Source organism: Malurus melanocephalus, unplaced genomic scaffold (genome assembly GCF_030028575.1).
Source record: "Malurus melanocephalus ecotype Western Australia unplaced genomic scaffold, MMel_1.1 scaffold_16, whole genome shotgun sequence".
In the NCBI taxonomy this organism is placed as follows: Eukaryota; Metazoa; Chordata; class Aves; order Passeriformes; family Maluridae; genus Malurus; species Malurus melanocephalus.
This window is the reverse complement of record NW_026623248.1, coordinates 98,502-126,363: the sequence shown is the minus strand read 5'-3', so window position 1 is coordinate 126,363 and position 27,862 is coordinate 98,502. Positions and strand designations below refer to the sequence as shown.

General features: G+C 40.9%; 1 protein-coding gene across 1 annotated transcript in view; it reads left to right on the top strand.

Annotated features, from left to right (window-relative positions):
- The window catches only part of SULT4A1 (sulfotransferase family 4A member 1), a 54,364-nt gene extending 27,362 nt beyond the window's left edge, over nt 1-27,002 (top strand). Inside the window, exons 2-8 of the mRNA XM_057385451.1 lie at nt 15,178-15,197; nt 15,834-16,013; nt 17,395-17,475; nt 17,586-17,712; nt 19,863-19,957; nt 21,378-21,516; nt 25,352-27,002. Coding sequence (XP_057241434.1) covers nt 15,178-15,197; nt 15,834-16,013; nt 17,395-17,475; nt 17,586-17,712; nt 19,863-19,957; nt 21,378-21,516; nt 25,352-25,464 — 755 coding nt within the window. The 3' untranslated portion in view covers nt 25,465-27,002. The remainder of the gene's footprint in view (nt 1-15,177; nt 15,198-15,833; nt 16,014-17,394; nt 17,476-17,585; nt 17,713-19,862; nt 19,958-21,377; nt 21,517-25,351) is intronic.
- The last annotated feature ends 860 nt before the right edge of the window (nt 27,003-27,862 follow it).

The window sequence follows — 27,862 nt, the reverse complement described above, 5'->3', positions numbered from 1 at the left end:
GGGATGGTGCTCTGCACCCTGCAGCCCTCGCAGCTCTGCGGAGTTGAGAGCCTGTCCCAGGCATGGAGGAGGGCTTGGGGGCCCTGTGGGGGACCCATGGATGGTGGGTACATGCTGGCACCCTGCACTGCCCTGGTGACCCCGCCTGGGTGGTCCCGATCTGCTGGAGGATGAGGATGCTGCTCCGGGCGAGGGAGATCTCGCTGAGCAAAGATGTCGAATGGGGAAGGTCTGTGGCACAAATCCGAATGGCTGATGTGGTGCACAGGTCTGGTGTGTRCTCCACAGCCTGCCCTCTGTGCTGCACTCCCGAGGCAGCTGCCCAGATCGTTCTGGGAGAACATGTGCTCCGAGTGCATTCTTGCTGCACTGTCTGAATCACCAGAAAGGCCTCCTGTTTGCAGTATAACTGCATGTTTTCTCCAGTAAATGCATTTTCTGGCTGCTATATATAATTTGGGTGTCTGGTTTTAATACCMTATTTCTTGATTTTTTATCCTCTCTGTTTCTGAGCAAAACAATTTAAGAGAATTACCATGGATGTAGTGCTGCCTGCAAAGAGAAAGACAATATGGGAGCTTTGCACCCCACCTGATAAAATCAGATAAACTCTTGCCTAAGTGCATTCTCGAGTGACTTTTTTCCTGACAATGAGATGATCTCTTTCTAGGAAATTCAAAGTCCACTGGAGATAACAGATGTCAGCTCTGTAAATGCCCTTGTAAAACTGTTTCAGTATTGTAGGTTTCTGACTTACTTCATTGTTTGTTGTGTAAATGGCTAATGCTGCTCAATTTCTTGGTGTGCTGCTTCAAACATGCACATTTCTACATTGTAGTATCTATTGTGTTTCTATCATTTCTTACAGTTTCAAGCATTTGTCATTGGGGTTTTTTTTTTGTATTTTATTAAGAGCTAGCTATGCTCTTAAAGACTGGCAAGAGCTTGGCAGATAATACATCAGAGAAGAAATAGTATCTAGATTGATAGCCCCCCAAATACAAGGATTAGGAATTGACAGCTACATTTTAATTGTTCTTTTAAACTGTTTTTTCTTCAAGTTTTATAGTATGCAGCACGAGCACTATTTAATTCTTTCTGGTTTAAGATTTCTGTTTTGAGAATCTGTGACTACCATGTTCCTGTGTCAGAATTGTACCCCTGTTTCACAGTGGCATTTTGTTAAATATCCTCAGCCAACCTCAGCCAGCAGGCAGCCACGATATCATTAATATAGCTGGCAACTGCTTAGTTTTGATGGCTAGACAGTTGGCTGTGGAAAGCCAGCTTGCATAATCATATTTAATTTGCTATTTTGTGCATATAGCAACATAATATTGGATCTCTTGGGGCCCAGGGTCAGGGAACTGTCCACTTACAAAATGGACATGCAGTGAGAGGATTTACTGACAGTCACCAGGTGAAGGAAAAGATGATTGAGAACTGGGGCACCAAAACTGAAGRTGCAGTATTGTGTGGATGAGCTGGAGGAGCAGCCTTGAGATCAAAATAGGATTTCATTTGCCTGGAAAGAGAAGCTTGGGTGGTGAGTAATCTGATGTCCTTGTTGTGGCGACAGGCTCTAGACAATAATAGCATTTTCAGGCTCCACCTTTTTGAAGCACAGTCTACCAAGACCCTTGGAAGCTTGTTTGGTCACTTGATCCTCTCTGGTTTTCAGCTTGTTCAGGGTTTCAAAGGGGGCTGCTGGCTAGGGACAGGCAGGTCAGCAGAAATTCGGATTCCCTAGAATGGTTCCCACTGATTTAGTCAAGGTCATGCAGGAAGTCGACAGCAAAGTCAGGAATTAAATCCAGAACCCCAAACTCCTCTGCTTTACCCTAACTTCAACTTTMTCTTTCTGCCTCTCAATAGCACTGACAAAGATTTTTCTGTTTGCTGGATCTAATTGGAATTTTCACGACGTTGCTGTAATGAAAAAATGTAGGTTTAGAAAATCGATTTCATGCACAAAATGTAATTATTTGGGGGGAAATGCTTCAGTTTATTCTGGTAATAGTTAGAAGCAGAACATAGCTGGACCACTTACCTTGTTTCTGTTAATAAATTGTGTTTGAACAATATTTCAAGAAAATAAAACTCACCAATGTTGAATTGGTTCAATGGAAAACTTTTTCCTTGTTCCTAAGGAAGTCAGTTTTGTTCAGTGTAGCAGCAGCTCTCCATCTGCTCAAACTCTGGAAAACACCCAAACAAGTCTGTGTGCTGGATGTGTGAGTGGCCAGAGCCTGTGGCTACAAGCAGGAGGCTCCAGCAGTAGCTGTTGGCCATATGGTGGCTTATCTGGCAAAGAAAATCCACAAGTTGTTGTAGGGCCAGGACTGTTTCAGCTGTCCCCTCATCAGGGACTGATGAAGGCGTCTGGAAGCCATTTGGAAGAAACCCTGCACTGCAAGAATAGACAATGAAGCTCCAAACATGTGAAATGGAGGTGGTGTTTGGAAATAGTTACAGTTCTTGGTAAATTGGGAGTGACCCAGGAAAAAGCAGTTCAATAATGGTAGAAAATCAAATGTTCCAGTGGCCTTATTTGGAATAATGTAATAAGCCTAATGGAAAATGGCTCTGCTTTAATCTGATTTCCACYGATGGATGGATGAATAATGATATCCCTTATATCTTTAATTATTCTTAACACCTGTGCCCAATCAATGGTAACAGCTTTTGGGAGCTTCTGGACTACRAGGAGAACTTGTGCCTAAAACCAGAGACTCACTTAGATATGTGAATGTGTCGTGCTTATACATATGGTACTCCTATAATTATAGAAAACCTTTTTTATCGTGGTGCATAATTTAAAATCAGGTATTCTACTGCTCCTGAAGAAATGAAGTAAAAAGTTTCATCTTCCATGTTACTTTGTCACATAGAATGACAAAGCAGGCAGGCTGAGTGGGACACGCAGATTTGCAGGAAAAAATGTAATCCAGAATGCTGCTCTCTATCCTATTAAATAATGGGAACTCATACCACGGGTAAGATACAGATTGCTCTGTTCACAGGGAGCACTGTGCCTCAGTCACAACTTGCCTTGAACCCTCTCATACTGTAGAATTTCTGTGCCCTACTTAAAAACTGAAAATCTTATCTGTGAACTTAAGATTCAGAATAAATGGAGAAACAAATTTTTTTCATGATATTCCCTCAGTCACTGTGCTAAGAGCCACATTAGCTGTTTGCTAACATCGGTGATTTCAGTGGAATTAAATCAGTCCCTGAAGTTTAGCTCAGGTTCACTCAGTGTTTCATGGTGCCTTAAGTTGTCACCCTGACCAGATGAGATCTGTCCGTGTGCTCACTCAGAAGCAACTGTGCACAGCAACTCCCTTTATACCATCCTGTGTGTGTTTTAAATGGATATGTATTTTGCAGTCTTAGGTCAAAGCCCACAAATTCATGCCTTTTGCAAAACTGGTAATTTGAGAAAGCGAGCTATTTGCATTGATAATGAAGCTGTCTCTCCCATGGTGATTATTTTGCCAGATAATTTTTTGGAGTTCTGTGTGGAAAAAAGTCAGTTGTTGGGCAAGTATCGGTTTGAAGTTCATGGGAAATTGCATTTGGTGCCAGACAATGGGTCAAAAGAGCRAGCATTGCATATGGCCTTACCTGCCTGGAGGGTTTTTTTATCGATTCTCATTTTTCCTTGTACCACTGGATTTTTGTAACTACCCATTGGTTGTTAGGGAATGTGATGACTCYAGACCTTTGCCTTAATGAAGTGCCAGCCTTGAATTTGTGGGTCAGTCCAAGGGCAGCTTTTGTGTGTATATGTTTACTGAGTTCWCTTTGGAATTCTTTCACGCTTAGCTCTGGTGTTACGTGAAATGAACCAGAGAAAGTCAGTTTGAGCTGTCCATTTTGTTATTTATTTTCGAGGTTCTGTGTGTACAGGTCATGCACTGTGGGTTCTCCTGTTCTGTGTGCCTCTTCTACCACATGCACATCTCTTTTATCCTCCTGTTTCTAGCACTCCTGAATTCAGCACTTCCTCTTGCTGGTCATCAGGATGCACCAGTCCCTTCCCTGGCTGATGGAGGGGCTCCGTCCTTCGTTTCTCTTGCCACACACCAGGGGCTCTGCATTCTTCCACAACCCATTTTCCCTCATCCCATAACCCCTGTTATGTTTTTCCACCTATGTTTTGCAGGGTCTGCTTCTGTTATGGGGAAAGAGTTGTTTGATCCATTGACCATAACAGCCATGACAGGGACAACTGTGAAACTGGGAATGAGATACAGAGGGTACAATACAAGCACCAGTTTTCTTATGTGTCTGATTCACCAGTAATAGACTTCAGCTCATTAACATCTAAAATATTCTTTAATTAGACTCTGCAAAGTTACTCCAATTAAGGCAAAGAGAGGTTTGAACCATTGGGATGTAGGCGCATGTACTTTTTCTTTGGCTGTGAAGTTGGTTTAAGGATTTCTTAACTKTGGCTTCTTGTTTCTGCTTCCAATCAGTCTTAGCTGTTTGTGGGACCATGTTATAAAAACAGATTGGCAAAATCTTGAGTGAAGAAATACATTATAAAGAAAATGTACCAAATGAGTATGCCAAAATCTTTCTTTGTTCTTCTTATGCAATCTTACCTTTCTTGTTTTCCACAGACTATAAAAATCTGTTGGCAATGAAGTTATATCTACAGGTGAGATCAGTAGTACTGTACTTCACAGTAACAGTCTTGTTATTCAACATAAAGAGTATTATTGCTTGACTGAGTTCGTGTGGCTGCAGACACCCAGAAGTGCACAAGTCGAAACAATGCTGACAGTCAGTCCTGGTTTGCACAGTCTTAACTGAGAGGAGAATCAGGCTGAAAGGTTGCCCAGGGATGTTCTTGAGCTGTGGGAGACTCTCAGCTGGGAGCTGTCAGAGGGACATGTGGCAGCTGCATTGGATTGCAGAGGTTTCCCTGYTAATGGCAGCTCTGAATGGCCTTTGTAGCAAAGGCTCCTCAGGGGACAGCAGCATCCATGTGTGTTAAATTAGTCGACTTGCCTTAATATCCAGTGTTCTCATATGGAACTTCTGCCAACAGCTTTGTTGGTGTTATTTYATAACAACAGCTTTGGAGTTGCAAAAGAGCCAGATTCTGGTATGCTGGATTTATAGGCCTATAACCTCTGCAGAATTTTGTTGCCTTGGGCTTAAACCATTTTCATTTAGAGAATTAATGCAAGTGTTCCTGGCCCAAGGGCATGCCTCAAGAAATCATGAGGTYGGCTTAAAAATCAAGACATTTTTACACAGAGTACATTTGGGATCCTTTTCATTTCACCTCTGTTTTTTGAAGCAATATTGCATCCTGTGACATGGAATGATGAGAAACCTCTGTTAATTTTATGAATCTAGATGAATGAGTTGATATCTTTAAAATCAGAATATAGTATACAACTTTTTCTCTTACAGTAACATCACAGTTACTTGGTGTCTTTAAATAATGTATAAAGCCCAGATATTGTTCTGTTTTAATGATATTTGAATGTGCATCAATTCCCATAGTAGAATGAATGGAATTCTTATTAAAGCAGAAAGGGAACAGCAAACTGCATTGCATGATAAGGATATGCTTTGTGAGCTGTCTGTTTAGGGACTGGTGGACAGGGCCTACATTTGAATCTGATTTCAYGCTCTTGGTGACTGAAATTATGTTCCTTCCTTACTGAGAAGAGTAAATACTCCACAGCTTAAACTTACTCCATTGAGGACCACGGGGGTGCACAAAGTAACACCTGTAGATTAATATTTCTGGGGGTTAGAGCCACTGGGTTCCTGTGTTTTGAAAGCACTTTTTCTATCTTTTTTATTTCTATATAGCGCAAAATACCTTCAGGTATTGGCTCAGTGTCAAATGCTGCTAGGCAAAGAAATTATAAATAACACTATCAAAAAATAAGTAATTGAAGGCGATGTTAAGTTTGCCACTGATGCACTTGATTTGATTTCMATGTGAGTAGAATTGAATAGTCTCTATATCCTCAGACTCGAAATAAACGTGGAGAAAAAGAATTTAAGGGAAACTCCTTTTGTTGAATAGATAGCAGTGTGTGTTTCTCTCATGACCCTTTTATCAAATCAGTGAAGAGGTGTTACCAGAGGCAGAACAAATGGTTCAGAAAAGGAAGAATTCTTCAGCTATCTAACAGGTTTCGCTGGGTCTTTTGCAAATGTAGTATAATTGCTTCCCTGCTGTGAAGTGCTGCAAAACTCAACTTCATTTTTTTTTGTAAACAGGCACAGGAAAACAAGAAAAGGAGAAAAGGTTTTACCCTGGGTAAAAAGTATATTCTGAACATGTGAAATCATTATTGTCTGTATTAAATTATAGTGACCTCAAAGACTAAAGAATTAGAAAGTGATGTAAATCAGCCAAACCCAACCRCCAATAATTCTCATTTCATGCTGCTGTTCATTTGTCACAGTGAAGATATTAATGAAAGGAAACAAAATGCTTCATTTTTTGTTCTCATTATGCAGTCTTGTTAAATGAAGACTTTTCTCTTGTTGGGTACATCAGGGACCCATACACCCTGTGCTGAAGAAGAAACTACCCTTTGTATTGTCCCGAAAATGCTTTAGAAGTGATGCAAAGTTTGGTATTCTGGGCATGTGGTGTGACTTTATAGTACAAGGTTCTGTGACCTGGGATAAATCATATAATCTTTTTGTCTGTTCTCTGTGTTCTCTGCAACTATTTTGCTGCGATGCTATAAACCTGTTGCCTAATATCAAAGGAAAAAACCCTTACAAGAGTATCAAAATGGTAAGATTAAAAAGCAGGCCTTTATTGGAAGCTTTCAGGTGCCCCCATGGTTATGGGCACAACTGGCATCAGATTTCTACAATTTTTCTAAGTTTAACAAATTAGMATATCTAACTAATATTGTCCAGTTAGAGGAGCAGTTGTTCAGGTAATTTTCCCCCAGSTTCTGCCCCATTGGAGTTCATCCARGGTCTTCTTTACCCCATTTCTTGTAGTGTCTTCTCAGAGTCTGGTTGGAAAAAAAAATGRAAAGAAGACTAAAYAGTATTTCAGGAATTRGTTAGGAGGTTAGCTTATTACTCTAAAATCTAARAGAAATGGTAGGAAAAATACCAGGAGCTATATAACCTTGTATTTATAGTCCACAAAGCTACAAATATATGAAAAAAATATATAAAAAGCTRAAATCTTTAGGCATCAAACCCATGGTGATATCRATTGGCTGATCCCCCTTTATACTCCCAATCAGATCTATTTTCATTTYCAGTCCTGAAGAGCAGCAATGGAAATGGCTGTAGCTGGCTTAAAACTGCAGTGCCCCAGACAGGGGAATGACTGAGTGCTGAATGAGTGGGGGCATGGGTACCTTGTGAAGAATGGTTTTGCTTAGGGCAGCTGTAATTTGAGTGGAATTCTGTGTGAAACAAAATGCTTTACTCKCTGACTTTAGACAAGCAATAGCTGACTGCACAGGTTGTGTAGAGACTAAATGGTGTTTCTGGAAATTCTGAAATAAATGTGCTGCCTTTTAAAAAATAACTAAACCTGTACCTGCAGCTGTTTCACATTATATTATTGGTGTGCTGCCTTCTTGAAATTTGACCACCTAATATGCRCAAATGCACATAAATGTGTAGGCAGGTTTTGCCTAACAATTTTCGTGGAAGGGGTTGAAACTGAGGCAGAGAATTGCATTTTGAGCAGTGACAGACATCTTCTGAAATTTTTATATGGGGAGAGGAATATGTTCACAGGAAAGGGTATGAGATCTACCTCAAAACAAATTTCTAATAGAGCTGCCCTGTTCCCTGATTTCTGATCTTGTCTCAGTCAGCAGAGCTCACACAGAAGCTCTGCATTTACTCACAGACCATATTATGACTGAAGAACAGAACAGAGTGTGATAGAGTTGCCCAAGAAATCAATGGTGCTAAGGGTAACTGCAGTTCTTTTTGATGTTATTAAGYCCTTGAGCATGATTTTAAAACCCAATGGCTTGTCATCACAGCAAAGTTCTTTTYTGCATTGTTGTCCTTGGTACAGCATGTGAAAATGAAGGGAAATCAGGCACAGTGGGAAGACTTTCTATTGGAGATTGTGAGCTCCTGCTGAGGTAGGATATACTGCAATTTAGACATATTTTTTGATATGGGCTCTAAAAAGCTGGGAGAATAGGGCTGCCAGAGTATGCAGGAGGGCAGGCTACAGCTGAGGCAAACCTGGCTGAAGGGCATGTACCGTGTTTTGTATGCTCCAGAGAGGAGGTGAGATTTGAGACATTGCTGAGGTGCTTTTGGCCATCACTGCAAGGCTGTACCACTGCTGATTGACATAGGCAGAGTTTGCCAGGTAATTTTGATGTGCTTGAGAAAGAATCTGCCCTGTAGCATGTATTAACTATAAAAGTGCACTTCCCCTGTGAGTTTCTGCCCTGTTGGCCAAGGCTTTGTTATGACTGCACGATCCGATGCATCATGCGGTTGTTATGGAGGGCGTGGGTGTCTGAACTGGGTGGTGAGGGTGTCCAGCCCAGGGAAGAGCCTCAGCAAAGAAGGTAATAACTTAATGTGCTGGGTTGGTTTAGACCTGGTCAGCCTCAAATAGATGTGGGAAGGGTGAACAGAAATGTCATTCTGTCAGTAATTGGTAAGAGAGCAAGCAGGCTTCTCTGTTATTTCTATGCTTCTACATGTTGTATRGTACATTTTTTGGTCTGATACATGTGTGGTCTTTTACCATGGGACGGTGTTTGATTGATGAGAAGACATTGAAAGAAAATTCATCTAAGGATATGGGCAAATGTCCTCTTTTAAAGGTGCTGTGCTAGTGTGCAGGATTGTTAGTGTCCTTAGCTTGCTGTTTGCCATTCCCCTTAGAAAAATAACCCACAAAGTATTTTGTGTGGATGCATTCTAGTTTGTCCCAGGAAAAATTTGCTACCTGAGTTGATGCCAAAAGTAGAAACTCCTTCAGCTAATTTGGCAGATCTCATTTTAAGTGAATGGGAGCAGTTTGTGTGAAGTTACTCCCTTAGTGATGACACCTGGTTCAGACAGGATGATCATCCGTAGATATGGACAGCCCAGATACAGCTTCAGGAGTGAAATATTTTTTCCCTTTGAATACCTGATACCAAGAGAGGTCTGTAACCAACCAGTACYAGCTGTCTGTGAAGGACCTCTGACAAAATCTGGGACAGTTGGATATGAGGAAATCATGGGACAAATTTGAAGACACAAATCATGACTCTCCATCAGAAGGCAAATAAAGGCAAATATGTGGCCTGTTGTTTTTAACAGTACATCTGTGGACCTGACTCACAGTTCTTAGAGCTGTTAGGGTACTACTTACCCAGTCCTTGCTGCAGAGCATATGATGATGTTGTGGCTTATTGAAAARGATAGAAAAGAAAGGCTTTTTGCCCCAGGTGTCCTCAACAAGACACCTCTCCCAGCTGGGACAGACTGGGGTAGCCATGGGTTTTATACAGTGGCTAGAGTGTATGTGACTGTTGAGCTGTTCTTGTGGTTTTATGAAGTAGGAAACAGAAAATCTGGTTATCTCCTTCCCCATGGCTACACTGGCTAATCAGTACACCAGGCAGAGGCTCTGGCAAGCTCTCATCCATGCTGTTTCCTTGCTTGCACATTCCCTGGCAGCTCTGGGCRTTCCCAGTGTGCTCCCCAGGATGGTGTGGGAGACAGCTGGAGCCGGGGCTGTTCCCAGGCAGTGATGCACGGATCACTCTTTTTGGGGAATCGGTTCTTGTGGGTGTGGGTTTGGCTGTGCCACAAATCCTCCCAGAGTACGGGAGCTGGTGTGTTTATTTACTAGTGTTGCTSCAGTTTTAGGATCCAGCATGCTCCAAAGGAGTGTTTTTCTCAGGYTGTTGCTGGTGTTTGGTGGGGACAGCAGTGGCCGCCTGCCTGGCAGTGTGGGAGTGGGGCTGTCCCAGCTGTCCGTGCCAGCCTCAGACGCTCTGTGGTCGATGTGCACTTCTCATCCTGTCCTCTGTTGAGTAGCTTCTGGGCTAATGTAAGGGACAAACACGACTCAGGCCATTTGAAAAAATATAGTACTAATGCATCAGCCAAAAATAGCACTGCTTTGTAACCAGCCAGTTCATTAAAGCAGTGCTTTGGGATCCTATATTGGACATAATGGCAATAATTCTGTTGATAATACATCTGTGTAAACAGTTCAGTGACAGCAGTTTTACCCAACAGAAAGTAGGTTTTCCTCCTAAATAGAATAGGGTTTTCATAGTGTGCTGTTTATAGCCTCTGGCAAAACATATTCAAAACACAACTGAGAATTAATAGACCCATGTCTGCAGAATTTAGCCCATTGGTTTTGGTTTAAAAGCTGGTAGCTGGAAATGGAAAACTAAATTGATAATGAAGTCTRAAAATCTAAGACTGTGCTTACTGAATGTTGCTGAAAATTGTATATATAAYGCTGATTTTAAGTCCAGTCTTACTTAAGTTGTTGCCTTCACTTTCAGAAGATCTGGATTCAGGCTCCCTGTGTACCACAAACTCCCTTGACACGTCACTATTGACTATGGGGCAATAGTGACTTATTTAGATCATATAAAAGGGACAGTARTCTTAGAGGATGAGTATTCAGTCCTTTCTGAAAATTGGGCCCCTCTAATAAATACTTAATTGGTCAGTCACAAAAAATAGTGTGGCATTRTAACACCCCAATTTCAGTCTTTATTCTGAGTCCTCAGTCTCATTTAAGAACGGAAGAATTGGAGAATACAGTATCAAGGTATTTGTATTATTTTTATTTTTGAAACCCTAGTTGTTAATGAAAATCTCTATTTTTAAGCCAAGTAAAAATCAAACACATCGAAGAATATTAACATACAGGCCTCAAGAGGAGATACTSTAACGTTTTGGAAATGTTTTTTTCTTCTAATGGAAAAATCTAATTTTCCCTCCAATATTGTAGGGACAAGAGGAATCTGTCATACTGACCTTCAGATTTACACCAAAATTAGCGAAGGGGGAATGAACTTGCAGGCAATTAGAACAATGATGTGAGGCTTTGCTCTACAGCACTTGCAGGCCAKTCTGGCAGCTTTAGCAGCCCTCATTTTTAATGGGCACTTGCATCTACCAATGCTATAAAAAAGTTATGAGTCATAATGGATCGGTTGCATCGGATTAGCCAAAATTTGGTCGAGCATTGGCAGATCAAATAAAGTACAGGCAAGTGGGTTGCCATGTTACTAGCATTAGTATTTCTTTATTTTGTTTTTCCACGTGGTTTCCAACAAGGGGTGAATAAAGGGGWTACCAAAGGCTTTTGCATCCTTGGGCTGCAGGTTTGTCCTGTTTTGGCTGGTAAAAGAAGAGAAACTGAAAGAAACTACCTTAGAAACCATGTAGAGAAGCAAAATTTCACAGGAAATCTTACGGTTTTATACCTGCCACCTCACTTTAAACACATCTGTGGTGTCTGGTGATTTCAGAGGAGTCTTAGTAGTCAGAAAGTGTTGAGAGAAGCCAGAGGACATCTGCACTAAAGAATATTTCTCCCTTTCCCAGTGTCTAAATTTGACACTGGAAGACATCAAATGCACAGGAGCCGAAAGGAGCAGCTGTGGTGATTCTGAGCCGTGTCTGTCTCGCTGTGCTGCAGCAGCTCCTGAGGAGCAGAGTGGCCATGGACTGCCTTTGCTCTTTGCTGCTGAGGCATTGGCCATGGAAAGAGCACAGAGGAAGAGTTCCCAGTCACAGGGACTGCTGGGGCGTGATGGGATTTTTAATGAGTGCTGGTTTCTGTGAGTCCTTCGGTGGCACAGGAAAGGACAGTGCATCCCCACCAGCACACTCTCCCACTGCTGGAACTGGGCTGCCTTTGTACATGCCGTTATGCTGAATAGAAATACAGYTCACAGATAATTTTAAAAGTCTCCTAGAAGCCTGCAGATTCTGTCAGTAGCTCCTCACAGCTGCTTYGCATCCCCTCTCTTTCCAGATATTGTGTGATAAACTGTAACACTCTGTGTTCTGCTGAGGCATTTCATTGACATAACAGAGGAGCTTGTGAGGAAGAGCATTTCTCAGGTAGATTGCACTGAAGTTCCTCAGATGCTGACTGGCTCCATTTTAGTTGGAATTGGATGAGTGTTCATGAATTCGATGTCTGTTTTGGCAATATGACCTTGGAGATAGCAGGGTGAGCAATCTTCCTTCAGGATGAAATGTGGGTCTGCTGCAGATGGAAGAAGAAAGGGTAGAATTGCTGGGTGCTTTTTAATGTGGCATCTGGTCCCTCCTGCCTGAAAGCTACCAGTTAATCCTGTGTTATGCTTYTGTACCACCCCAAGTAAAGTGTGCATGTACATGCACAGGTTTTCATCAGCACAAGGAGGAAGCAGTGAAGCTTCCAGAGATGCACAGCATCCATTGCCTCAGCAGGGTCAGAAATCTAGGGAGTACAAAGAGAAGCTCTGCATATTTTCTTTTCTTTTTTTTTTTTTTTTTTTTTTTTTTTTTTTTTTTTTTTTTTTTTTTTTTTGTTTTTTTTTTTTCTTCTGTTCAACAAATGTCATAATTTTCCTTTTACTGAGAAAGTCTCTGTGACATATAGGTCTGGCCAGGTTTTGTGACATATAGGTCTGGCCAGGTTTTGTGATAGACTGGGATTGTTGGTGTTGTTCGCATAATCTCCTTTGATAGTATCAGTTTCAGGAATTTACCTTCTATCCATAAAATGATGGTTCTTGCAATCCTCTGCAGAGATCACTAATTCAGCTGGGTCAATTGGCAGATTTCTGTGTGTTTCACACTCGGGGGGAGTCAGGGACTGCAGCACAAGACTCACATCCCGTCATGCTGTGGCATTTCGATAAATTCTGCTAGTCCTAGTCTGGACTTGGGCTTTTCATCTCATGGATAGGTACAGTATCCCAGTTTATTTGGCTTTCCAGCCAGCTGTTGTTCCCAGGGTTGAAGATGTTGCCGTAGCAGACAGGCCTGGAATTTGGGCTSCCTGTTGCTAGGTTAAGTCATCGTTTTCAGACCAAAACAACATTCAGCTCTGATACCTTTAATTGGAGTTGGTTTTAGTAGAGATGTAAGGAGGTCATACATATCTAATTATATATATATATTTATATATTTATATATGTATATGTATATTTATATATATATAAGCTTTTTTAGTTTGTTTTATTTTTTAAACAATAAGCATGTGATACTTTAATTTGTTCTTTTAAACAGGAAACCAGATCAATGATAATTGTTTTTACCTGGAGCTCTTGGAATGTGTGTGTGTGTGTGTGTGTGTGTGTGTGTGTGGTAAATAATAATTTATTAGGAGTGACAAAACAATCACTGTTCTCTCAAAAGTGAGTTCCTTAGTTTTCATTAAGAGCCTGAAATTCCAAAGCACAGTAACTTTAGTGCTAATGTGGAAAAAATCAGGTTAACACAGTGAGTGACAAAAGAGAAAACTAGCATAGAGTTCATGGGTGAGGGAAATTTGAATCAGTGATCCTGCTGCAGTTGTAGGTTGGAGAAATTCCAACCTGCTGGATGGTCAGAAGCCAGGAGTCTGAACTGTCAGCTTGCAGTCCTCCCCTTGGCAGAAGCAATATTGCAGGAATTCTCTTTGCTGTATCATTTGGATATGTGCAGCGCTAYAAACGTACAACAGGACTTTGTGTATGTGCATGATAATAATTAATACTGACACCCACAGATTTAAACACTGTTTTAAAGGACATGTAAGGGAGGGAGGGGGATCTTTATTTTCCTGCCTGAAGCATTTCTCTTTCAGTGTGTTACTGGTTTTGGTGGGAATACCATCACCATTTAGATGTAGACTTTTGAGCTTCCAAACCCCCACTTTGGATGGGAAATATGTTCTTTCCCACCTCTGCAGTTCTCCATGGATCTGATGGCAATCAAGCCAAGTCTTCTGCACAGTCATAGGTCTCAGCAGAACTAGGTAAGGCCATGGGGGCTGTGCTGCCTGGCCCTCACTTCTAACTTTTCTGGTGGACTTTGTGGAGAGCTGGTAGGGAACACGCTGCTTTCCTCAGGTTTCAGTGTGGTTCTGCCTCGACCCTGCCACCTTTCTGTATTCAGAGGCACATAGAGATGGCAGATTTTTGCCTAGAAAGCAGCTGAGCAACAAAAAAATTGTTTATTGTTTAACTCCATAGAGTTATTTCTTTTCCTTTTATGGAATAGGGCTGCTGTAATAACATTTCTCGTTGCAGGTGGAATTGGAAATACTGAAATAAATTATGGAGAACCAGTGTGTTTCTTATCAGAATAAATATTTAATGAGAACAAGGGTTGTGCTCATTCAGACTTGCAAGGACTGATRCTGAAGTACTGTATGAATGTTAATTTTAATGCATAAAATATATGYTTGAACTTAAAAATGCAGCATGAACAGCCTCGGGGGCACGTGTGTATCRAGCGTGTGACAGCTGTCTCTGATAATGTATAAGTATCTTCTCTTTTTTTYCCCCYCTCCCCAAACYTTTTTTAATTTACCCAGCAGTGAGGGAACAAAGGAATCTTAAAATGCTTACTCTCCAAAGCAATTCTTGGAATAATGTGTTCTTTCACTTTGTATCCAGGCTGTGTTCASTCCAACCATCAGCCTCACATAACTGTTTCTGTCTCAGACTAAAAGATAATTGCAACACTGATACAGTAGGATTTTTTTTTGTGTGGGAACAACATACAGAATTGGTACAAAGGTGCTGTTAGTGTGTACATTCCTGTTAGGTAATGTGAATTAATGTTACAAGTGGTTTGCAACTCACAGATTATTTTCAAGTTCAAATGTAACGATAGACATGATCTCAGAGTTTACAGCTCATGTTTCCCAAGACTGGGATGTTAGGGCAGGTTTGGGCCTTGGAACGAGTTACCATTACCTGTTCCTTTAGATAACATGAGACAGTGAATAAATCCTGGTCTCATCTTCCTTACCACTCACAACTCATAAATAATGGGCCTGTCTTTTGCAGTTCCTAGGATGTCCCACACCTTTGGGACTTTTCATCTTAGCTGTGGGGTCCCTTCCCTGTCTCGCTGTGACCTCTCCCCATTCTGTTCCTCCACCAAGAACCCCTGCCTTTCTCTTCATAACACTCTGTCAGGTATCTCTGTACCTTTGCCTGTTTTGAGGGTTCCCTATCTGCCTGAAGGTAAAATCACTTTGAAATAGTTTCCCTATCCAAACATCTCACTGAAGCACCTATTAATTTTCCAAAGTGCAGTCATTGGCCATCACATCTAATGGTTGCTTTGTAAATGTCCTCAGACTGGGGAGAGATTCATAATTAGGGCCTCTAAAGCTTGTGACTGACTCTGTGCATTGATGTGTTCAGGGCTTTATCCAGTCCATAACCTGGAGGCATAAATAGACTCTCAAATCATTGCATAACAGGGGCCTTGCCTGCAATTTAGAATAAAGGTCTCTTGGTACAGCCACTGATGCATTTTGTGAACTTGGATGACCTCTGTTTGCCTCATTTTTCAATTTCTAAAATGGAAATAGTGGTATTTCGCCTAGGTAACGTTACAGAGGTGAAGCTTTTTGTTAAGTGCTTTGCAATTCATGGGTTAAATGATATGGAGACAGAAATGTATTTAAATTGTTATTGAAGAAAAATATCTCAGGTCCTTTGCATGAACGATCTGCTTGTGTTTAAAATAAAACTAAGGGAGCTGACATACTATGTTAAAACAGTAGCTACAGACTTAGCTCGCAGCAGACTGTTGAGGACAAAAGTTGCCATTATTTCTCTGTTTAGGTCTCCCTTCATATGGTTCTGTTTTAGATAAGGACTGTAATACAATCTGTTCTCTCTCATTGTTTGGTTTATGCAGGCACAGGCTTGCTGCAGGAAGTGGTATATCTAGTGAGTCAGGGAGCTGATCCAGATGAGATTGGACTAATGAATATAGATGAGCAACTTCCAGTCCTAGAGTACCCTCAGCCTGGTCTGGACATCATCAAGGTACAGTTTATTGCTAAGAAATTCTTTCAGCATTTKTATACTTTTTTCCTCTGTTCTATATTTATCACTTCATTTTATCCTGTGTCYTTCTCCTTTTCATCACTGGACTTGTTCAGAATGTTGGAATGATTCACAGTRTGATAAGGTTATTTTCAATTGCCTTTATTAAGCTTTATTGTATTCTGTTTAATATTTGAATGTTTCTCCATGTGTTAAATATCTTGGCTGTGGGTTTGCTGAATAAAAGTTCCAGGCTCTCTTGCTTATGTAAATAGGAGCTGCCCAAATGAGGCAAATTTGCTTTGATTCCTTCCCTAAATTTGTGAAAGAGGAAATACAAAATCAGATATCCATGGATCTGTATTCCCACTGCTTTGAATTTACACATCTCAATYTTTAGATCCACAGATCCTGGCTCTCCACAGACTCTGTGGGTGTAGTTTGAAGGGTTTSAAATGTTCTGCATGAAGTGACTTCCACGCTGTTAAGAATCCCATGAAGTCCTTGAAGTTGCGTGGTGCATTAGTGTGATCTTGCCCCTGCTGCAACCACTTCTGGCAGAGGCACATCTTGGTATCAAYAGGAAAACTGTACAGGGCCATCCASTGACAGCTGCAGTGTTGCTTGAACTGAGCAGGCTGAGGCTGGCAGGGATAGAATTAAGCTGCTTGTGGTCAATGACAACTGCAGCCTCAGCCTACTTTAGGCTGAGAGTATTTAGAGGTCAGAGATTGCTCTTCTTTTTCATCTGCGATGCCTAATCCGGCGAGACCTCAGTGCTACCCTGATGCAAAAAAGTGGTGGCAATAATAAGAGGTTTAGTTTGAGATTACACATTCTTATCTATGCCATGTGCTAGCAGCTTGATTCAATATGGATTTATTCAGTTTTTAATAGCAGAACATGATTTGTACCATTCGACAAATGTCGAATGTACATCGTGTCTCAAATTACAGAAAAATATTGTCYGAACACACTCAGATAAACCTTTGGGTTTCATTCTGAGGATAAAATAAAATGSAAAGGTAAAATTTTGAAGAAGTTAGGGATTATGTTTTCAGTGTTTCTAATATTTTTCAGTGGAAGATTTTCAGTGGAAGCAAAGCTAATTTGATATTAATAATCTAAGTACTTTGAAAACCAAAGGGATAAAMCCCCAAAATGACAAAACCCCCAACRCATTATCCAGCCTYTTGATATTCAAAAACCAGATGTRACTCCCTGRCCTGATTTCTAGTCCCAAACCCCTGTTAATTTAGGAAGTGAATTTGTGAATGGAACTCAGTGTAGTAGAGAACTTCAAGTGTGACAGTTCAGGACAGCTCAGGATGTGCCCCAAACTGGTGTCCAATGGGAAATGATTCTCTCTGCTTTATTGTAGGAACTGACGTCCCCCCGCCTCATCAAAAGCCACCTGCCCTATCGGTTCTTGCCTTCGGACCTCCACAACGGCAATTCAAAGGTGAAAATGAGCTTGTGTTTGTTTAACTGTGTTGGGAGTAGTTGTGTGAGTGCTTKGGGAAATGGAATGAGGAAAAAGCTTTCAATAAGATGATTTTCCCCATATCACAGGTAATATACATGGCTCGAAACCCCAAAGACCTGGTGGTGTCTTATTACCAGTTCCACCGCTCCCTAAGGACCATGAGCTACAGAGGAACCTTTCAGGAGTTCTGCAGAAGGTTTATGAATGACAAGTGTAAGGAGCTGTTCTCTCTGCACACATTTATTTTCATCTCTGCATTCCTTCTGCAAGTACAGAAGTGAACTGGATAAAGGTGCATTTGTTTTGCATATACAGCGAGGAGGTTGCTACGGATAGCGCTGCGGGGATTTAGATTTGTCCATGCAAACTATGAGCCGTGCTTTTTGTCACTATTTGCCTTACTATTTGACCCCATGGTTCATCAGTTTTCCACCTAGGTTAGACAAGATTCTGGTCTACTCTTCTAAAATTCAGTGTGCAGGCTGCCAGGTATCTTGTAAAAAGTGGTGAATASTCCCAGCATCATTTGCTTTCAGTTATACCTCACTGAAAAGTTAGATTCTTCTCAGGAGTGTTTCTGGTCCTCAGGTTTGGGGTTATTTCATGGGTAATTCCTTTAATATTTAAATTTCAGCCAAAAGCTCAAGGCTCATGCCTTGCAAGATACCAGTTAACACAGAAAATTCTCCAATTTGCTTGGGCCTGATCTGGGTGCACCAGTGAGCTCGAGTGAGACCCTGTGAGAAGGCAGCTGCAGGCTGCTGCTGTCTGAAAATGCAACTGTGTAAGGAGAATGCAATAACCTGCTTTGCAGGAACCCACCAGCTGCTCAGCCAGCAGCTYCTTTGATCCAGGAGTGTTCATGGCACACCCACCGTGCTCCCACTCAGGCTGCAGTGCCTGGAGAAGCTCCACTGCACTGGTTCAGGCAGCTGATGGGAGGGCAAACCCTGTGTTCTCACATAACTGACTGCCACTGGGCTTTTTGCCAAGGGATTGCCACACTCTTCAGCTGGGAAGAGAAAACACTCCTACTGCCTTTTATTTCCCCACAAAAGTGCCTCTGATACCTTAATGTGACAGTAAGAATTCACCAGGTACCTTGAGCTCTGACAGCTCTAGATCCAGAGTAGCAAACCTGGAATTTAGGGGAGTTGTTGCTGAAGGAGCTGTGTAAGACTAAAGGGAAGAAAAAAGTAAAGCCTGCCAATGGAGGTTATTTAACAGGCCTTAAAAAACCTTTGCTGYTCTTTTATCCTACAAGCTTGAGCAGGGAGGATGAATGCCCTCCTCCCATTCCACCCCACCTTCAGTTTTTCATTTGCATTCCCTGAGAATAGAATATTTGCCTGTAGCCCGTCATCRGGAACTTGTAGACTAGAGACATAAGCATTAGATGGTTTTCTAAGATGGAAAACATCTTAGAGTTAGGTACTCKTTTCCATGTAAGTATCCCAAGAGTTATTTGTGTCTAACCTTGTAGCACCTAGCTGACTTTATCACAACCTCCTGGAGCCAGTAAAGCATCACAGCATGTTCTGTGGCCATAACTGTGCAAATGGAATGTTTGTGATGCACAGTAAATCTACCATTTAGCTGAATGTTTGCATCTTGTGGAAGCAATACAGCAGAATCCTGGTAATTTGAACACTTCCAACGAACAGAGASATCAGTTTCATAGGAAAATAATTTTAACGAACTGACCAATTTTCAGTTTTTATGAAGGCACTGTAAAGATTCCATTTTTGTTGTTCTCATTCTATATACCCTTAAGAAACTGATGCATGAAGCTAGCWCATCAGTGTTCCAATTATCCGGATGAAACAATTATTTTTCAAAGGGAAAAGGTGGTTTCAAAATACAAACCTAAAAAGTTTTTGTTTTATTTTTCTATAGCTGCTTTGCTGAAAAGATGAAATTGACCAAAAAAATATTGGGAAAGAATTGAAAAACTTCTTGCATATTTGCTAAACTCCTGTCCTGATTATGTGAGGTACTTTGTGGGTAACAGAGAAATATGCAGAATGCATTTCTTGTGGGGTTATCTTCTAGTTATATAGGCAGCAAAAGAGATCCTAGAGATTGTAAGTACCAAGTAGCGTGGCTGAATCTCTGATAGACATGTGTAAATCGTCTGAAATTAGTGAAATGTGGACTTAATCAGAGGACTGGAAAATAAATGAGTAAAGTTTTGGGGGGAGGATTAGGGCTTCCAGGAATCACATGGGTCAAAATAAGACACTGTTGTCCTGGGGCTATAAACCACTCCAGTTATTTCATTTTTCTCTTTCTTTTTTTCCTTTTTGAAAATGGTTTAATAACAAGTGTTCATTTTCCTCATGCCAATCATAATGTTTTTGTAGTAGGATATGGTTCGTGGTTTGAACATGTGCAAGAGTTTTGGGAACACCACATGGATTCCAATGTACTTTTTCTCAAGTATGAAGATATGCATAAGGTAGGTTAGATCAGCAAAATGGTGTTTTAGTTACACTTAGCATCCCAGTTTTTAAAATACATAAAGCATAAAATTACATTCTTATGTCCTTGTTTGGGCTCCCTAATGCCTGATACCATTTTAAAAGCACTGGCTTTGTAAATTCAGTAGCTTCTATGGACTTTAAACACTCTTCTATACATATTAATTTACTGGGGAGTCTGCCTGCATCCATAGGCATGGAACTACTTGCAGAGAAGGCAGTGATGTGAAACTGTTCAGTACTTGCTACACTCAGCCCTGAGCATTCATTTAAAATGAATGYCTTGCTGTATGTCCTGTGTCAATGAGGAAAAAAAAAGTATATAATCAGTATTTTTTCCTGTATATCTGGCATTTATTGTGATTATTTGGTTGTTCTTACTGTTTTCTCTGAAACAACATTGAAAACAACGAGGTATGATGATATAGCATAAGGTGAATATAATTATTGGGTTGTTACACTTYGCTGACTAATCAATCCACTTTAATCAGAAATTTAATAGAAACGCTACTTGTTTATTATTGCTGTAATATATTTTTGAGAGTTAATGAAAATACTTCAAAACATTTCTTTGACTGGAAAACTAATGCAAACACAGGAAAAACCTAGCTCCAGTTTCTAAACCTGTAAAAAGACAAAATCAGGACAAAACCCAGTAAAGCTGGGTAAATTATAATTCCAGCTTTACTGAGCCTTCTGATAGATGGTATTCTAAAAAAAAAGATTCTAAAATACAATTGGAGTAAGTAAAGTTTAGTTGAAATTATCAGACCCATGGTTTTGAATAATGATGTATTTCTTGCTATGCTCACCAGCTGCTGAAAGCTGGTGGCATCATGGCATCCTTCTGCTTCCTATAAACATTACCATTTTGTCCCTGCAACTCATGCTGAGGAGCCCTGTAATTCTGGAGATGTCAATTAATGCTTATTCTCAGAGGCCACCTCACCAGATCTTTTCTATGTACATCAGTGCAGACCCAGAAGCTGACAAAGGAAGAAGGGCTGTCCTAACATTTGTACTCATTTATTTGACTAAGGTCAAAATCAAAGTGACTTTTAAATCCTCTGAAATGATCTGGTATACCAAAGGGATCAGAAAAGGGTGGGGTGTTCTCTGAAGGGAAAGCATCACAATTATTTTTAAGTTTTTCCCTTTTCCAGCATCTGAAGAGGTTACATGGCCATGTTCTCTGCCAACCGGTCCTACTCTAATTTCTTTGAATGTGTTTCTTTTTAGGAAATTGGAAGGTGGCAAAACTTYAAGGCAGTGGCGTATCTACAACTTCTGCACTTGCATTTTTCATCAGAATATAACTTATTTTGAAATACTTAAACTCATTAAAAATGTAATTTTAAATATTGTGAAATAACCTGGGTTTTAAATGCTCTCTTACAGGACCTAGCAACAATGGTTGAGCAGCTGGTGAGGTTCTTAGGAGTTTCTTATGACAAGGCACAGTTGGAAACCATGGTGGAACACTGCCATCAGCTCATTGATCAGTGCTGTAATGCAGAAGCTCTTCCTGTTGGCAGGGGTATGTTTAAAACCCGCAGTAAAACTCCTCTTGGAGAAGTTGCAAGAAGCAACTGAGTAACTCTGGGGTGTGTCGGATGTTGGCAAAATATTGCCATGTAAAAGAGGGGAGGTAACTGACTCTTGGTGCAATCTGAGCACTGAGCTGTTCTGAAATCAAGTTGGAAGTGACCGAAAAGATGGAAGAATCCAAGATTAATAATGTGCATTCAACACCACACAAACCTCTCTGTCAGACAGCCTTTGTCTTGCTTTGATGGATTGAGCTCTTCATGCTGCCCTGCTCCTTCAAGGAGCCATAGCTTCCCTTATTTTTGTTGCCTATCTGAGCTGTTTAAAAGGTATTTAGCTTCCAGATGTTTAATCTGGTGAGGTCCTTCTCTAGGAAATTGAAGGTGCCATTTGATCTGTTGATACATCTGTCCTTTGATAAGAAATCAAGTCCTTTCAGTTGTCTTTGAGAAGCATAAAAGAGTGAACGTAGGCTCCTTTATATTATTTTCTGTTGGCTGCATTACAGCACTTTTAAAAGGAGGGAACAAGGTCAGGATGGTCAGTTCCTGTGTGACCTCTACATATGCCTTATCCAATCGTAAAATCACTTAATACACTAATTTAATCCAGTTTTATTTGGAACTTGCCCTTGTTTTCCACCCATAGTCATTTTAGCACTTTATGGTACAGCATCATACATGAAACATGTGTTTATCATGACCACATAGCCTCTCAGAGGAATTGATTAACAGGTTTTTGTCCCTTATCCAGGGATTATGACAGCAATACTTWGCTCTTAGATTTCTGTGCCCTTTCTTTACTACTGCTTTCAGCCAGCCTTCATGTGATCTGCAGATTATATCAGATGTAAATTTTATGATTGTTTCCTAATCTCTGATAAAAATACCAAATATTATCATTCTATCTTGACTACTAATTCTGTATTAGCTTGTTATTTATTCAGTTATAATACATTTTGTTGACATTCTGTGGCTGTACTGAAAACCCACTAAAATCACATGCCTTACGAAAGTCTGTCAAATGAATCTTAGCAACACTCAGTCAGGTTTGTTTGAGGTTTGCTCTCCCATGAAAGCAGGTTCACTGGAGTTCTGTACTACTTTTCCATCTGACTGTCAGTTAGGTGAGTTAGGCTGCCTTGTCCTGTTTGTTGAAACAGCCATCTCAGAATGTGGCACATGGCAAAGAGCCACCGCTCACCCCTCCTTGCTTTGGCTGTGCCTGTGCACACAGGTGTGGGAAGGYTCCTGGTAGGTTCTGCAGGGGCTGTGTGCTCTGTTGGTACAGCAGCACCTGGAAAACTGATTGCCAAGCTGCTGCTGTGCTGCAAAGAGAAGATGACAGAACAATGAGCTTGTGAGATCCCCGAGGTCTTTGGATAAGGTGCTCTTGTGGGTGCAAGGCTTTGCAGAGGGGCTGTGTCCTCCTTGTTGGCCTGCACACACCACAGAGACCTGGACAGTTCCTGATCTTCCCAACACACCCTGGAGGTGTGGGGAGCAGTGGCACTGACACCATGCCCTGCACAGCCCAGATCCCATCCCTGCACAGCCCAGATCCCATCCCTGGGGCCGGAAAGGAAGGTGAGGTGGAAATGCAGGGGAAGGGAGCTGCGGGTGGGACCTTCTCCAGCTCTGCTGGCCATTTCTCCCCCAGACAAGCCCACTTGGYTGCAGGCACTGTTCTGTGCCTGGGGTGTGTTCCCAGTTCTGGACTGCAGYCTGCAAACCCACAGCCAAGATGCACAGCCTCTTATTTCTGCTGTCTACAAATGTTTCACAAAGAAGCCTTCATTTTGTAGTAGAGAAGGAAGGGAACTGTGGCACTTAATGTAATATTTTGTCATTTGTTCGCTGTGTGCTTTTTAGTSTAAATATCCTTATTTTGAATTTCTTTTCTTTGCTGTCTTTGGCTTTTACAATATTTTGTTACTTCAGAATGTAGCTTCATTAGCAGTGCTTTGTTCTTTCTCTCTTTGTTTCTGTGACAAAGAATGGTGGCAATGACATGACAGCTTATTGTAATTTGTTTCAAATATTTTTAATTTGTCATTAGTTACATTTACTTTATTATTTTGCTTTATTTTAGTTCTTCATTTTTTTTTCTTTTAGCACATTGATCTTTACTCTGAAGATAACCCTGAACTGCTGTGAAAGCAGAACAATGATTAGATATGTTACTTGTATTTGACTCTTATCACATCATAATTTACGCAGTTGCATGATTCAAATCATAAACCAGGTGGGTGACTTTTTGACAAGCTATCAATTCATATGGTAAAAAAGAAAAAATGTTACAAATAATCCACTGTGTATGTCATTTGTAAAACTTGTCGTTTGTCCATACATGTTATTAGGGAGACTCAGAAATAAAAGGTTTTTATTTACCAAGCAGGAGAAGAAAATATTATCATTATTGAATGGGAAATACAGGGGGTTGTGCTTGATGCTGTACTTTTTGCAATTCTAGTTGCCAGAGCACAATTTAGGTTAGTATCAGATGTTTATGACTGTAAGCATTTGCTTGATTTTTTTTTTTTTTTTTAAATACATGAGAAATGTGGTGAAAACAATAAATGACATTTTCAGTGTCAGGTTATTCTGGTCGTTGGATCCTGAAAAGAAAMCAGGACGCTATCATACCTTCAGGAGTTATAGAAAAGCCCCGATTGCATGAARTGGTCCTTGCAACACATGCTATACCATCATGTTAATAAGTAATATGTAGATGTTTCAGACAGTTTTGTCTTTGGACTCAATTATAAAGTTGTTGCATAAAAGCAGTGGTAATTGAATTAAATGGATATTCTTCTTATGCATCAAATGCATAATTAAGCTCCCTGCATGTAGCTTTGTTCTTGCTGTTATGATAAACTCTGGTAGCCCAGTCCYCAATTCTCCTTTCATTTATTCCAGTTGAACAAGTCTGGATTTTGTCTTTATATCCCGCATAAATGAGAAGAGAATTGGGCCTCTCAGTCTGGTTTTTCCATGAGGCTTATTCAGCCACGAGTAACCCTGGCTGACTTTGAGTTAAATATATTTTGGGGTGCATTGAAACAGTTATTTAGGGCGCTGCTGATGGGTTCAGCAGGGTCACGAGTGGGCTGCACAGAATACTTCGTGTGAGGAAGGTGTTCAGTGTCCATATTGWACCCCCCAAAAGCTTCCTATTCCTCATGCTCAAAATTAAAATTTCAGTGGCATTAGCCGAGTGCATGGCACTTGTGCTCTTTCACAGATAGAAACTAGGCACCTGTATTTAACAAACAAATCTCTCCATACTGGGAAATTCATCTTTTGGACTTCTCTGTAGACACAAAACAATAGAAATTAAAATATTAYACTTCAGTGATAAGTTTTATACCACACATTCCATGTACTTTTCAGACAGTTCTCTAACCAGTGTATGCTGGAGGCAYGGTAATTTTGAAATCCGTTATAAACTGTTGGAATTATTAAACAGCCATCATTTGCACTGAAACCAGAAATCCACATTTAAGTGAACACCCAACCCAAAAGCTGTGTTCATTTCTGAATAAGACCAGAGTAAAGTCTTGCACAAATCTGAGTTTTTCCTGTATTATACCAGGCTGGTGCAGTTGAAGATGTATATGGTATTTATTTTAAGGCTTTGCAATGATTGTACCAGGGTAATTGGGTAAGACAATGAACTGCCTTAGGTCTGATTAAGCTTTCAGTGAAGGCCCAGACTGATTAGAATCTCCCAGCTGATGCTTAGTGYCCTGCACAATTGGACTGTAGATGTTTGGTGTCCTGATACATCCACTCTCTGACCTGTGTTTTTTCTCTGTGTTTCAGGACGAGTTGGGCTATGGAAAGACATCTTCACTGTTTCAATGAATGAGAAATTTGATTTAGTTTATAAACAGAAGATGGGAAAATGTGACCTCACRTTCGATTTTTATTTATAAAATATGCATGCATATGATATCCAGATATAGCTAGAAGTGCTTTATGCATTCATTTATTACCTGCTGGACAAACTACTGTAGCTATTATGTGTAATAAGATTTAAAGAAAGAAAAACAATCTAAGTAAACCATATCAGATGCAATTATCTTCGATCCTCAACAGCTGTTTATCTTCTAGTATTTAAGTCCTTTGTCCACATGCAAGAACGCCCCAGACAATACTAGAACATTCAGCTGTTATGGAATGTATTATATACGTATAAGGTATGTATCATATATGCAACTAGAATGTACACCTTTTCAGCCCCACATTGATTATTTAATGTGTTTTATAAAAGCTTGTCACTAGAACCTAAATAGACATCCGTAAACCAAATAAAAATTTATTTCTGAGGGAAACAAGTAACAGGCCAAAACAGAATGCTAGAATGATCTCAGGGGTTAATCGTCACATTTATTTTTATAGCAGGTATAACCAAGTATAAATAAATCCCATTYCAAAATAGTAATGATCCAAGTGGGGTTCACATTAGATTCTGCACACCCTTACCTGTGTGATTTGAGTAGRTTCTGTGCACTGGCACACTCTGCAAGGCAGGGCTGGTTATGATTTACAGCTGTGATTGTCAGTCTGATCCCAAATCCCACCCAYACCTTCATGGAGACAGCTCGGAGCTGCTTCCTGATGGAGGCAGTTCAGCTCCATGCTCTGGGTCAGCAAACAGAAGATTCTTAAACCCTCGACTCTAGATCAGACCCTCAAAATGGGGTTTAAAAGCCAGGCATCTGGTGCAGGGACTGTCCTGAAGAATCAGTCTCCAGCCCGCGTCATTTTGCTGTGTGGGTGTGAATTTCTCCCRTGAGGGACAGCCGGAGAAGTTTTGGTGCTGGATAAGCTCCAGTTCCACTGAAAGGTACGGGCACTTGGCACTGTTTAGGGCTTGCTTTCCTGGCCTCCACCAGACTTAAGGGGAAGATGTGTGTCAGCCTAAAGCAGGCAAAGGGAGCTGCAGCAGCCGAGGAAGAGAGTTGATGGATATGCCAGCAGGTGGGAGTATTGCACAAGTATCCATGCACAATAAGTTCCAGGAATTGTTAGCCATGACTGATCTGGATTATAATCAGTATTCAAGTTTGTTTCTCCTTTTTTTATTCTCTACRCGAACAGCCTGAAGCAGGCTACTATCACTATAGAACTCTCCCAAATTATTTTATTGTTCCATTATGTAATGACATCTATGCTTTTTAGGTTCTCAGCTGCAGGAGGCCCRTTTTTGCTAGTCAAATGTTCAGGCTCACCAAAAACTGTGAGGAAGGACTAGTTTTTAGTGTTTCAGTTCTGTTGGGAAACTGTCAGTTCAGCAACTGGCAAGTGGTGTAGCATGATGTGGCTTGACAGCACTTTTCCTTGTATATTTGTGAGTGAAAATGCTTTCAGTGAAATTTTATTTCTATTTTTCTATTTTTAGTACTGTATGAATATTAAGCACTACACATTATACTTCTGTGCTTGCTTGCTTACTGAATAAAAGATGTGTTCTGTGCGTTGTGGCTGCTCATTTTCTAGACCTCCCACTCAGGCCAGGTGGTCTTTGTAGACAAACTACAACAAACTGCAAGAACACGGGAGAAAGAGAATTCCCTCTTGCTACAGAGGAAGGCAAAATTCCCCCAGAGTTCCTGCAGATTAGTCAGAAGAAAGTTTCCTTAGCACCAAAAATCTACTTAAATGGCTTTATCCGGAAGATGTGTGAGCAGTACAACCTTACTGACTGCCTAACATTTCTGAAGGCACCAGGGAATCCTACTCTTGTTCCCAGGCATGGCTGCTTTCCTTTGCTGCAGTCCATGCCCAAAAGCCAGGAATGTTCCACAACCACATTTCTAACAGCCAGCCAGGTCCATCCATATGCCATTGCCAAAGGGAGCCTGTGCAGAGGGCCACCAGCTGCCAGGCCACATAAGCTGTGCTGGAATTCAACCTTTGGATCTCTGGTGCTTGAAAGCATTTGAGTTTTTCTGTTAAAATTCGTAGGTAGTAAGCACCTTCCTCTTTTTGACAACTTTCAGTGTTACCAAGACTCTGCACAAACACAGATGCCCCTTGGCCCAAATTGTCTGTGGAGAGAATGGTTCATTGGTACACCCAAAGCACTGCAAATGAAGAGCAAAAATTCCAGAAAACCAAGAGAACTTTTTTCCCTCCCCTCAGCATTCCAATTTGGTGAACTGCTCGTGCTGAGGAAACTGCTGCAAAGTTTGTGCTCTGTCAGGTATGGCAGAGTCGTGCAGGTTCAAGTGTTCATTGCACTGAAGTTGGGCAGGAAAGAGGAAAGATAAGAAAGCTGTGGAATAAGCAGTAAAGGTTCTCAGACTTCTGTATAAGCTTCACAACACG